This window comes from Ischnura elegans, chromosome 10 (assembly GCF_921293095.1).
Source record: "Ischnura elegans chromosome 10, ioIscEleg1.1, whole genome shotgun sequence".
Classification (NCBI taxonomy): Eukaryota; Metazoa; Arthropoda; class Insecta; order Odonata; family Coenagrionidae; genus Ischnura; species Ischnura elegans.
In genome coordinates, this window is record NC_060255.1 from 55,614,486 (window position 1) to 55,628,879 (window position 14,394).

Sequence of the window (14,394 nt, forward strand, 5' to 3'; positions counted from 1 at the left end):
CAGGGGTGGCGCCGCTTAAACCCACTGCCTCTGATATTAAGCTGGGCTTCCGTGATTCAAGGCCAAGACGCCGAATGAATGCCATTTTAAAAGCCTCGCAAGATACCGCTGCTCAAACGCTACTTTCGATTCAACCTCCAGGGAACACCCTTTCGTATTACCCGACCGACGCTCTTTATAGCTTTGGGTCATAATCACTTTTGGTAGGTGTTTGAGTTTAATCTTCTTCTGCCGCGAAATTTGGAAGTTGATTCGATAAGGAAGTGATTCTGATTCAAGTCCAAAGTGAAACAAATCGCCACTTTTATGTTAATCTTTACGAAAATGTATCCTTACCGCTTCACCGTACGCATTTGCCTTATTTTCTTGTCGAAATCTGTCAGGAAATGAAATATCTGTGTACCTAATGATCTGATGATCTGATGCTAATACGTCTAATAGAGTTTTTTTTAATTAAAATAAGTAGACAGTATAATATCGTTGCGTGTAATTTTGGCTTCCAGTCGTTTTAAGTACTTTCTTAACACTTCACTATATCAAGGTACATTGAGGTACACTATTTTCAATGATTGACTGTATCTCATGCTTGAAAATTTTGCTCCAGTCCAGGTAGTGAGAAATTAGGTTTAGAGGAATGGAGGTCGGGAATGCCTCTTGTGAAACTGTTCAATTTTACTTGAAATTATTTCTCAATGGGGTGCTATATCGCTAGATTTCCTGTCTGGGAACCGCCTCTAGTATTTTATATGTAATGTGATTTTTGAGGTTTGAAAAATTGCTTTTCTCAGTTATGTGATTTGGAAAATTTGTATAAAAGGTTATAGTATCCAATTAATGGAGCTATCTCACTGTCCATTTCTACCCAATCCTTTTTTTTTGTCTGTACGTTAATTTTATTAAAATTTCCGGCGTTAGGTATTGGGCAGGAAGTTATATGTATTATATTCATAATACCTCAGGCTGAGATAAGAATATTTCAATTTTCAAGAAGGCCGCATATATTAAGAAAATCAAAAAATATTTAAATGATTTTCCTGGAAATACTCTTCTTTGAAATCCCTATTTTTTTATTTTTAGTCGTTAGAGTTCTTGCAGGAGGACGTGTTTTGACTGGTCTTCAAAATTACGCGTGCGTCGTTCTTAGTGAAACCTTATTTGTCTCTCTTAGCTGATGACCTGTTGACCCATTATAACCAATGTTGCTTCTATGTAACATCAAAAATGTATACATTTTAAGTTTTATTCCGGAAAGATTCAAACAACGTGTTCTTCCGTGCTGTAAAGTTTAGTGTTGAAATATGTAGCTGCCACAATATTTATGATCGTGTAGAAAATTTTCATGTTTTTAAAATGGGAAATCTTGAAATATCATTTCTCCCGGAAGCCGCTCTGGGTTAGGAAGGGTTAATCTTAATTTCAAGTCTCGAATCGCTAACTTTAATTGCTCACTTAAATGTTTAACTTTTAAATTAGTTGTGGTATTTGGTACTCAGGTAAAACGGCTTCATCGGTCACCTACGTTATTTATTTATTCATATCTTCATTAATTACCAGTAAGGGTAACATAGCCTTTTGGTCTCCTATTAAAAAAATCATCAATTGAATATTTGGTAAAGTAATGTATCTTATTTATATTTTTGAAAACACATATGCCTCATGAAGGAACAAAACTATTTTGTCGATACTAATAGAGTCATCACTCAGGTTTTATTTTAGTTGACGTGGAACGTCTATTTCAAACGGTTAGTTACGATATGTTTAATTGCTAGGAGACACTACACTCTAGACATATGGGTGTTTATTTATCGGTTGTAAAGATGTATGAATGTGTTAATGTACTACTTATCTCCAATTTCAATCTTTTAAACAATCAACTTTTTAATGATCGAATCTGGGAATGGAACTTGTGAACTCTTTTCCGTATTTTGCTTCTCTTAAACATATCCATCGCACCTGGCCGGTTCAAAATTACTCTCTGCCCTTCCCAACTGTGAAAGTAATCGATCTTCCCTTAATGATCCAGTCATTGCATAATGCCGCATTTAGGTCAAGGGGAGATAAAAATCATTATTCGGGATGCAACGTACCCGACACGCTATTCGGAGATCAGGTGAAGCGAGGAGTATTCTTATTTCACTTTTTTTTTCTATCGGCGGGGGATGATTTCAGGAGTTTTCTTCCTACCTCTCCTTTGTCTATATTTAGGTACCTAACATAAACATGCAGAAGATTTTGTATGAAATATATACAGTAAAACTCGCTCATAGAGATCGCGCGTTTAACGAAATCTCACCTATAACCAAGTGAGTTCCCGGTCCCTTGGACTTTCCTATTATCGCCAATGTTAATTTCCCCGAATGTAACGAGTTCGGATTATACGAAATCCCCGCTATTACGATCTATTATTTGGTCCCTCGGTGAATTATTTCCTCTTATGTAAAGAAATTACGGTCATCTTGGCTACTTAATCGCTCCTTACTTTATCATCAGCCGTTCTTACGTGTTGTCATCACCGCATAGTTCTATTGTTTCTCTAATCTTTTATTGATCTCATATCCTTCCCTTTACACCCGTTTTATGGAAAGGGTGAGAACTGAGAAGTTAATTGTTGCGGATCTGTCACTTAAATAAAGACGATTTACGGAGTGTTAGGCCCCTTGCACACACACCGATTTTGGACGGCCGGTAAAATATCGGCCGTCCACATTCCAATAGTGAACAATGGGGGAGCATTGGAGCTTGCACACACACCGATCACGCGCCGGCACCGGTAAAATGCCGGTTAGCTGCCGGCCATTGTCACTGTGGATCGCCGGCGCCGGCTCAAAAACATAGCAACTTATCGTTTGACCGGTTAAAATCCGGCGTGTGTGCAAGCATCGCTTCGCCGGTAAACATCGGCCGATATTTTACCGGCCGCCCGAAATCGGTGTGTGTGCAAGGGGCCATAGCTGTAAATAATGTGATGTATAGGGCAAAATTCTTTAATATACATATAAGGAAATTGAACGATGGTCCCCTGAAATGCGTCACTAACGAGTTTCGCTGTATTACCTTGCATGATAACATAGAATTAAGGAAACAATTTATTAGAACTAACCCTTGGAGTCTGCTTCTCTACGAAAGTGAGGTATGGAAAATAATAGCAGTGTAGAAATCAAGGGTAGAGGCCTTCTAAATGTGATGCTACAAAAGAATGATGAGGATCAACTGGATCGATCGAGTTAGTGATGAGGAAGTTCTGGAAGAGTAGGAGAGAAGAGAAGCCTCATGGAAACCTCGAAAAGAAGACGGAACAACCTTATTGGCCACATCTTGGGACATGATGGCTTCTTGAAGACGATCGTTGAGGGACAAGTAGATGGCAAGAACAGAAAAGAACAACCTCGAATGAAATACATTCATGGAACAGGTTAAGAAGGATGCGAAAAAGATTAAATACGTAGGTGTGAAAAGATTAGCTGGTAGGAGAATTTAATGGAGAGCTGTGTCGGAGCTATCTTGGAATTGTTTTGTAGACCAGTATAAGTGAACAACTGATAGTGGAGCGCAATATTGCAGAGGTGTTTTTAATATTTCACATAAATATCACCAATTTCGTCTCGCGGTGCAAATGTCGAGTAACGAACAATGGCAGAAGGTGAGAAATCAAGAGTAGAGGCCTTCAAAATGTGGTGCTAATGAAGAATGATGAGGATCATATGGATCGACCGAGTTTGTAATTAGGAAGTCCTGGGAAGAGTAGCAGAGAAGAGAAGCCTCATCTTATCGGAACACGGAAGACGGAACAATCTTATAGGCCACATCTTCAGACAAGATGGCATAATGAAGACAACCGTCAACGGACAAGTAGATGGCAAGAAAGGAAAAATGTGAAATAGAATAAATACGTTGGTGCAAAAAGATTAGCCGATAATAGAACTGATTGCAGAGTTGCGTCAAACCAATCTTAGGATTGTTGACCAATGATGACGAACATAAAAATGGAAAAATAATTTATCTATGTCACCTTTCTTTACCAATGTTGTGATCCTATCCTAGGATTTGGATGTATATTACCTAATTTCCGTCATCTGTGAAACCTTGTTCGAGTCATATGATGATTGTGCAAATTTCATGGCTCTAAAGAGCGATTGAATTCCTAGAAAGAGTCGATACACAGGATTCCTCTTGCTATCCAAGATATCCTTGATCCACATGTCCTATCGGTACGTCCAGCTGTGCGGTGACGGGGATGTCTCGGACGTACACCGCAAATCAATCCTTGGAGTCTTGACGGCGATTCACTTCCTTCCTGGGAAGTCCGTCTTTTCTCGCGATACCCCGTCTTCGACTTACTTGTTGACATCCATATCGACGGGGTAGACTTTTCGAGTCAAAGGGCACGTTCAAACTAGTTCCGAGCTTTCCCCTAGCTGTGGTCTCAATCGGAACTCCTGCCACCAGTCGGATAGCTTCTCGTTTCGTGCCTCACCACCACTTGTTAACACTTATCGCAAAGGAATCGCTTTGACTCCAGCACGTGTATCAATCGCGAGGTGCCCTAGGCAACCACTCTTACTTCAAAAAAGGAGGATTAAACGTTCAATTTCGTTCCCTATCGATTTTAATTCGCGGTCGTGAAAGGTTTCTGATGGGGTCGAATGTAGATGAAAGTATATCGTATGGCTATTTCACTTATGAGGCCCTTTCTCCTCCCACTTTTATTTTTGTAAATTACAAGAGAGAAAATAAAAGACATCACTACTGCTATACATATTAATATGTTGAATGAAAAATGGTGTGATTGGTACTAACCTTGTCAATTCTTGCAGGGGAAAATAGTATCAAAAATTTTCTTCATCAATTCATGCGAAGAAAATTAAACAGAAATCTGCGGATTTGTACCTCTACGTTCCTCATGTAATGAGCATTAAGGACTAAAATCAACCTGTACCTAGAAGGGCAGTAACGCGGCAAAATCTGTAGGGAATGGTCATAAAATATTAAATTTTCCTATATTTTACCCTCCCCCTCCTCCCTAAATGGCGTTTTAGCGACGCGACGGTCAGGGGTTCACCTAGGGGTCTAAAAGCCTTTCAGGCCTTATTTTTTATCAATCCCACAACTATTTTCATTGGGCGTGATGGATTTGAAAAAAAAATCGATTTTTTTTATCCGCCCTACCACCGCAGTTGAGCTTCCCGCATCTTGTCCGTGACTAGTGCAATTTCTCCTCCCATTCTTTTCCGGATGTCTTCATTCATGACGTGATCAAGGCGGGAAATGCCACGGATCCATCGCAGCATCCTCATTTCCATGGCATGCATTGCCTGTTCTTGATTTGCTGTGGCTGGCCAACATTCTGTTCCATTTAGGGCCACTGTGCTGACCACGGTCTTGTATACTTTGGCCTTGAATCGGTCGGGCATTCCACGGTTGCGCAATACGCCACTTACTTGGCGCCAGTTCAGCCAGTGGTGTAGACAGGAATATCGTTTGGGGAAGGGGAAGGGGGATCCAAAACCAGGGGGGGAATTATAGAAAAACAGGATACTAATTTAAGGGTTCAAAACTAATTTTAACACTTTTCATAATCGAAAAAACTTCATTTGTTTAATAAATACTTTGTAAATTCATGATTTTTCAATAATGAAGAAAAATAATTATGTTTTTATATTTCGGGGGGGGGACATCCAGACCCCCCCCCGCCCCCTCCTGGCTACTACCCCCCTCTGACTTCAGCCATGTTGCGTTAATTCGAGCTCTTTTGACGGCGTTTGTGCTTCCATTGTTACTGATAGCTCTCCTATACTCACTTCTAATAAGCATAATCAGCAACAGCGCTATATTTTCTGTGTGACGAAAAGCTAATTTTTGTATACTTTAATGAATTTTATGCTTTTTTGGGAAAAGCGCGTTTTTTAAATATGTTTTAATTTTATTTTCATTCGAATTGAGAACAAGAAAAGGAATATGCATTTATGCGTTCCATTTATTTTTGCCATTCCCCTTTCCCATTTTCACCCTATATCTGAAGATCTCTTCTTAAGAAAGGAAACAATGTGTCACCGTGGATCGCACAGCCTTGAAATACTACGCAAAATCGATCCGCCTCGAGCCTTGAACTGCAACGAAATTAGTTATTCCGCGTTTGACCCATATGCATCAATTTCAGTTCCCTTTTCTCTTGATTACCAAGAAGCATTCCATTCTCCTCCGCAGGGAAATTTAGAGAAGCTCTAAAATACCGAAGACATATAGGTCAGATATCTAGGTACTCCAAATTTATATTGAGTATTGCTGAATGCTATTGTTAGAATAGAATAGAATAGAATATTTTTATTATGCTCTAGGTAAAACCTATGAGAGCAAAAAAAAAAATGGAAAATACTCTTGTTGTTAAAGCAAAATACAGTTGTTGTTGAGCAAAAAAATGAAAAATACTTGTTGCAAGAAATGATGAAGATTTGAAAATTTCATTTTGAAAATTTCTATATATTGCAGTTATTTCAAATTATGTAGTTATTTGGAGGAGACGACCAACAGCTGAGGTCATTTGCGCCATGGTAGGTAAGGAAGGGTGGAGAGAAACCCGGCGTCGGCATTTGCCTGCTCTTAACGGAAGGCGCCTAGGTGACCACGGCTTAACGTCCAATTCGATGGACAAAAGTGTCGCTATTGAAGTATCCTCCACACAACATTCAACCAAGGATCGGGCGGTCTTTGAAAAATCTCGGCCTCAGCCGGGATTTGAACCCGAGCCCACGGGATGGGAAGCCAACACTCTAGCCACCATATCAACCTGATCCCCATCTAACAAATGGGAATGGATGTCGGAGGGAAAAGATGTTACATGTGACGAGAATGAAGTTATTCGTTACCAAAGTTACGCCTTTTGCTGCGGAGACAAGAAATGGATTCTTTGTTTTACAATCTTAGGCCCAAAAAAATTAACAAAGACTGCGAAAAGATTTCTGACCTCATTGTGCTACGTAACGTAAAGTAAATCAAGCTTCCCTTTGATGCGTGTTATATCTTCCCGAAACAATTTTTTTAACTGAGATACAAGCTTTGAAACTTGAGTGGCTTCATAGTTTAATGGGCAGTCTGTTTTCAGGGGAAGTATTTTTTGGATTGAAAACTTCGCGCGTACGTATTATACTATCTTGACTCTTCCACCTCTGTCTTTCTGAACTTTATTAAACACGATCTATCAAGGCTTAAGACATCATCTTTTAAGACGTGAGATCAATATTTCCCTTTCGTCAGCATCCTATTTGTTTGTACTGTCTCCTTCCTAAACATCGATATACAATTTATAGCACATCCATCTTTCTGTGTCTTAAGTTGGCATTTTTTTATAATTCTGTCTCTTAATCAATATCATGCAGAAAAAGTTATTTGTTAAAATTTATCGGATTCTCTTCAATATTACAGTCGTAAAATTTAATAATATTTAGATTTTATTTTAATTAATCTTTACCATGAACTATTTTAATTAAATGCTATCTATCATGTTTTATGACATCTTCTTGTTAGACGTGAGACCAATATTTCCTACTTCAAACATCATATTACACTATTCTGTTTCCTTCCTCAATACATGAGGAATACTTTCAGCATTTGCTAAAGGTATAATACAGTCGCAGAGAAAGCTTATATCACAGTTAATTTGAGTCTGATCTGGAGTGCAGCGCTTTACGGTGCAGAAACGTGGACAAAAGTGTCGCTATTGAAGTATCCTCCACACAACATTCAACCAAGGATCGGGCGGTCTTTGAAAAATCTCGGCCTCAGCCGGGATTTGAACCCGAGCCCACGGGATGGGAAGCCAACACTCTAGCCACCATATCAACCTGATCCCCATCTAACAAATGGGAATGGATGTCGGAGGGAAAAGATGTTACATGTGACGAGAATGAAGTTATTCGTTACCAAAGTTACGCCTTTTGCTGCGGAGACAAGAAATGGATTCTTTGTTTTACAATCTTAGGCCCAAAAAAATTAACAAAGACAGGAGGACGAGAGAAGACTCGAGGCATTCGAGATGTGGGTGTGGCGAAGAATGGAGAAGTGAAGTGGACGGAGAGGAAGAGGAACGACAAAGTGCTGGACATGGTGGGTGAGGAGAGGCAGCTTTTAGATGAGATACGGAGGAGACAGAAGGTATGGATGGAGCGAGTACTTAGCGGGGGGGGGGGGGATGTTGAAAACAGTGTTAAAGGGTAGAATGTTGGAAAAATGTTCTACGTTGATTACAAACTACAAAATATTATTTTATTACTCAAGATGTGGGTGTTGCGAAGAATGGAGAAGTGAAGTGGACGGAGAGGAAGAGGAACGACAAAGTGCTGGACATGGTGGGTGAGGAGAGGCAGCTTTTAGATGAGATACGGAGGAGACAGAGGGTATGGATGGAGCCAGTACTTAGCGGGGAGGGGATGTTGAAAACAGTGTTAGAGGGAAGAATGTTAGGCTAACGAGGGAGAGGAAGGAAAAGAATAGGATTTTTAGATAGATTGAAAGGGAGTAGGTCTTATTGTGAATTGAATAGGGAAGTGCATGATGGAAGGGTAGGCTCCCGGAATTCGTCTTAAGCACTCCATGGAAACCTACCTTAATCGGTAGAATACACTTATAATATAATAGGTACTCACGTCGAGCCTGTAGTCAACGTCGATGATCTTGCAGAACTCGGAGCACTTGAAGTTGGCGGGGAGGGGCGGGATTTCGATGGAGACGGGTGGCTGGGGGCAGTGGCCCTTGGCCTCCTCGTCCCACGTGTCCGCCTCGCCCCTCGGCACCTGCCCCCGCGCCGCCTCGCGAACCACCACCTCGTCCACCTTGCTGCGACCACCGCTCGTCGAGTGGTACGTCACCACCTGAGAACAATTAAGCATTGTCCACAACAAATTAATTTGAATAAATTACAAAAATTCACCAAATTCAGTCAAAGGGAGTAACACCATATGTAAGTGCCTAAAACATTTGAAACTTAGGTCATTTAAAATAATATGATGGGGATATGACAGAAATATTTAGAAAGCTAATTTCATTTTTAATTTTGTTTCATTTAATCTCAATGTATCTCTCTTTAATCTCTTTGTATTTATTCCTAGTGAGGAGAATTAAACATTTTTCACAACAACTTAATTTGAAAAAAAAACAATTACATCTGTATGCATAGTACAATGAAAGAGAGTTAACAGCATATATACGTTTCTTAAGGATGTTATTCTTTGGCTCTTTACAAATAAAAATACTATGGGGAATATCGCATAGATTTACTAATCATATTCCTTTTTTGTTTTGCTTAATTTAATTTAAATTCCATTTTTTAGAACATAATAAATAATATTAATTTTATTGGAAGGAATCAATACACAATATATGATTGATGCTCTTGATAGTTTGGTCTTATAAATTCAAATTCCAATGCTTTTTTTATGTCAGTTAATTGATGAAGCTTTTTGAGTTGTTGATAATAAATGGGGACAAAAAATATTGGTATTGAACATATTTAAACTTACACTATTCTTGAAAGCGACGAAATACCGTAAAACATCACATACCTTGGGTGATTTGCAACTATATCATATTTACTGATATTCTTAATATTAGCTCTTAATTAATTATGAATTAATTCGGAGCATATAAATGATGGAATGGGAAACTTATCTATGGAATTGAATAGCGATAATTGGAAATAATATATTAACGGAACTATGGAGGCAGATAACCAAAATATTAATTACATCAATTTTAATAGTCAATCATGACTACAAAATGGCACTGATTGACTTGTTGTATTTTAAATACGTTTATTTTTCACAATTTCTTTAACTTCAATTGAAAACGATAAATACACGCTTCAAGCTTTGTATACGATGACAGCATATGTTTGACGTGAGAGGATTGCTACTGCGTTAGTTTAAAATACTTCCACTTCAGGTTTAGAATTGCCATTATACTCATTTGGTAGAAAAATTTTGTATCAATAGATGCCTTGAATGGTAATTAAAAAAATGGAGACTGAAAGTCAATCAATACTTTCAGGCATAACGTGATGAAATGATTTAATATTGAATGAAATAACTTAGTTATTTTCACATACTTAATTTCTTACGACTGATTTCGACGGGACGGGGTGTCATCTGGAGGTGATGAGATCACTCGGTCGCATGAAATTTACAAAGTTATTTTATATAATATGAAAGTTAACACCAAACACATTTTTAATGCGCTAGTCATTTTTATAATTTGCAGCTATGATTTCATTTTCATGAGTTTATATTAAGTATTTACTTTTATAACTTTGTTCAAACTCATAAATACATGCAAAATTGTAATGGACAAATTTAATAAAATATGAGCAGTTGTCCGTGAAGCGCAAGTCATGTACAATTTAAACTTTTTCTCTCAGGCTTGTGCCCTCCAGTGGATTTGACTTAGAACGGCAAAGCTTGTCTAGAAAAGCCCTGATTCACGGTTGTCCTAGCCATCCATGCTGAACGCGCTTCAACCAAGGCATGGAGAACGCGACACGGGGTCTAAATCTGTCCGCATGAAGAGCCGCTCCTCATGCCGACTTTCCGACCTTCTGTCGGCGTTTAGCGACCCAAGACATCGCCGGTGTATTCTGAGAGGGAGGCTTCGGTGGGAGGAGAGTGTGTGAATACAAGGCGGCATCGATTTTTCCGTTTATTTAAGGTTTTACGTGAGGGACTCTAGTGGAGGGGTTAGCGTCAATGTGGAAAGAGGAGGTACTGTTGGAGAAGGAGAATTGGAGGGGTCAGGAACTGCTATATGTCATTTTTATCATTGGCATACAGACGAGAAAATATGCGTGAAAGAGAAAAATTATGAAAAAATATATTAATATTTATTATATTGTATTTGTATTTATTTATTTATTTTTTATTATATTATTGTAAAAATATAGTGCTTGTAACCTTTTATTTATTTATCATTATTGTACAATCATTTTTTCATTTAAAGCCTGAGGATGGTTTAAAAAAAACGAAACGTAGGCAAATCACTTTTGAATTATTTGGCCTAGACTCCAAGAACTTAAGATCTTTATATAATAGAGGTTAAGGCAAGAAGAAAAAAGAAAAAAAAGCAATTTTTTGATTTCAATCCTTATGTACTGAAATGAATGGTTCATGAGTTCATGTCGTGGAAAGGTGGCATGATTGATTAAAAAAAATACTTAGTTATATTCCACACAGTATTTATTAAAAACTCCACCGATTTCGACCTTTTCAGGTCATTATCAAGAGGTAAAAGAACTGGTTTATTATATTGGAATTCAGGAAGTTTAATAAATACTATGTGGAATATGACAAAGTTTATTTTTTATTTCAATCCGTATTCACTCGTTGATATGATGATTAATTTGATTAATGATGATTAATTTTAGCTAGGCTTAGCTCTCTCCAAGAATGTGCTGCATAGATTCTCGCACTGAAGTATTCAAAGCACGTAAGCTGTTTAAATTTCGCATTGACAGACATGGGTAAACTTCATCGGGCCCATACTGTTGTTGATATTACATTAAATAAAGAACTAAGAGATCAAATTCACATTGAGGGGTGAGTAATTTATTTACCCTGACTGTAAATCCTGACAAAAAATCATGTTTCAAACAGCTGTTGTGCCCATTAAGGTGGTTTCAGTTTGTATAAAAAATAATAATCACGCCTCTTAGGTATCCAATCCATTTCCTGGGCTTTGAGATGGTGCAATTTACTGAATAGGGTCGCGCCTTTTGTAAGTTTTGGGGATTTACGTTCTCACCGCGTATCTTATAAAAAAAAGACTGCCAATCTTTAATAGGTACCTACCTCCGTCTGCGAAGGAGAAATTTGTATGAATTTCCCCTACATGCTAATTAATATGGAACTCTATTTGAAAGTGCGATTTCACGAATATGTACTTTATCTTATTATGATAGTATTTCGCTTTTAATGAAAATATATTTATATTTATTGATATGATGACCGCTAATTTTTAAAAAAATTCTGCTGAAGAATAAATTTTATATAATGGAACACAATCTTGTTAGAGTAAATTCAGGGACATCTACACGTAAAAAATGTGCTTTAACTCTCATAGATTCGTATGGAACTTAATTATTTCAGGAAAAAAGGGATAAAGAAAGGAAGTTAAGACTAATTGTAAAAGTAAATGGTCGTAAACTTGAGCCAGTTGAGGAATTTCTCAAATTAGGAGGCACTTTCGAGGAGAATGGACGCAGCAATTAGAAAAAAGTAGGATGAAAGCGTAGATAACTGAATATATAATGACCACTCAAGTTGATGAGAAGTTCGTTAAGAACGTGAAGGCTCGTTTCAGTATACGTAAAATAATCTTATATTTACAATATACATGTTCGTTATATTTTTATCCGTCTATTATTAAATAGCTTATTTATTTAATGTCCTAATTCTTGCTAACTCCATAAGTATGTATACACATGGTTTCGTGTGGTACACCGGAACAAGAATGATAGAATATTCACGCAAGAATTAGCCTCGTAATTGCAGATCGGAGTGTGTCGACTGCGGTCCACCAGCACTGCCAGTAACATCCAAGGACAAAAACTCTGCTTCATCATTGGTAAGTCACGATCGTTCTTTTACCTATTGTAAAACATTGAACCAAAACAATTTCAACAGTTTCTGTTGTTATTTTGTCTATAGTTACCCTAAGAGTCGGTGTTATTTTTTCTGGTTAGCGCTAACCATAAAATAATACCTAAAGTTTCCAAGTAGGCTTCCGCGGAGATTATGATGATATCTGGTGATTTTTCCGGGTATTCTTCCGCGTTTATCCATTTTGAAGGACAATATTTCGCCAACGTTCCAGTTGGCTTCCTCAGGTCCACTGAAGTGTTGATGCAGAAAGTTGTTAAGCTTTCCAGTTAAAAACCAGTTAAGTTAAGTTGTTAAGTTGTAATTGGACCCCTTGGAGCCTGCGATTAAATCACTCGGGAAACTCAATTGATATATAAATGAATTTGTACGGTGAAAATTAAACGTATTGTTGTTTTTACTTTTCCTAATTATTACGCGGCTTTACATGGTTTTATAGAAAAAAACTTATATTATTTGCTTGAGCATGTTTATGTTGCATCCGTCGTTTCCGATCAAAAAAAAAATTCAGGTGTGTGGTACTTATATATCCACTCATTGGATTAATGACAGGAAGGATTAATAGCAAATCGAATGTGTGAGTTGTGCCATTAGGTGGTTATCGAGCTTATTTTATCACACCCTGAAAACGTACATGGAAAAATTGCTTTTCGTGGCAATTAAAACCTGAGAACTGTCAAAAAAACGGAAGAAAAAATCTTCTTTACGTCTTTAAACTATTTTATTCGTCTTCTATATCCCAAGGCCGTAACAACAATCACTTTTTATATTGGCAACGTAAATAAATAACAAAACAAACATTCATCATCACCTTGAACGTAAAAATGCAAAACCCTACAAATATTAATTTTCACATTACAACACCTCCCCTCGTTCGAGGATGATGGAAAGGAACACAAAAAACATCATGCATAAACAATACGTTGGCAACGCCTATTCGAATTCCACCCAGGCGCTGCTTATTTTGTTAATAACGTATTCTAACACCTCCCCTCGGGATTGACAAAATAATAATTTGAAATATAAATCTCTAAGCACTCCTTAAGATTTAACATCTTACAAAATTCTTTTGTCTTAGTTCCTGACAGTGGCTTTGTCAACATGTCAGCGACATTATCTTTTGATCTGACTAACTGGAATGAAACCTCCCCTGTTTTTACCATCTCCCTGATACAATGATACTTCTTGATGTATGACATATAATCATATTTAATAATACTTCTTGATATATGATATAATGACACTTCTCCGCATCTGGTCCACTCAGTGCCTCCTCTGCATCCTCCGGAATGTTGCTATCTGGACCTTCTGCAGCAGGGACAGGTCTTGGGATTTCTCTGTCTCTGAGACCTATGTGGTAGACCACCTTCCGCTACTCCTTCATAGGCAGGCTCATTTTCACAGGCGATGATTACCTCCCCTGGCCCCTGGATGGGTGTCACCTCCTCTGGCTCTCCACCTCTCGCCTCGAGCTCCTCCCAAGTCATCGTCTTCTCCTGCTTTCGTTTTTCCATCTCCAGTTGTTTCAAGGCGTAGTCTTTCTGTGATTGCTCTTCCTTCAGGCGTTTGTTCAATACAGCCATCAATTCCATTAATCTGAGCTTTTCAGCCTCAGCAGCCTGCATCATGGCTCTTAAAGCATACTCCGAGGACTTGAAATTTCCGGATCTCATTGCGGCAATTACCAGTGAGTTATCATTTGAGCCTTGAGAAACATTCATGCTATGGAGGGCTTCTTGTAACTTTTCTACCATTA

At 38.1% G+C, this 14,394-nt stretch overlaps 1 protein-coding gene across 1 annotated transcript in view; it reads right to left on the reverse strand.

The window, feature by feature from the left end:
• The window catches only part of LOC124166919, a 149,849-nt gene that overhangs the window by 14,384 nt on the left and 121,071 nt on the right, over window positions 1-14,394 (reverse strand). The window contains exon 9 of the mRNA XM_046544634.1: window positions 8,640-8,864. Coding sequence (XP_046400590.1) covers window positions 8,640-8,864 — 225 coding nt within the window. The remainder of the gene's footprint in view (window positions 1-8,639; window positions 8,865-14,394) is intronic.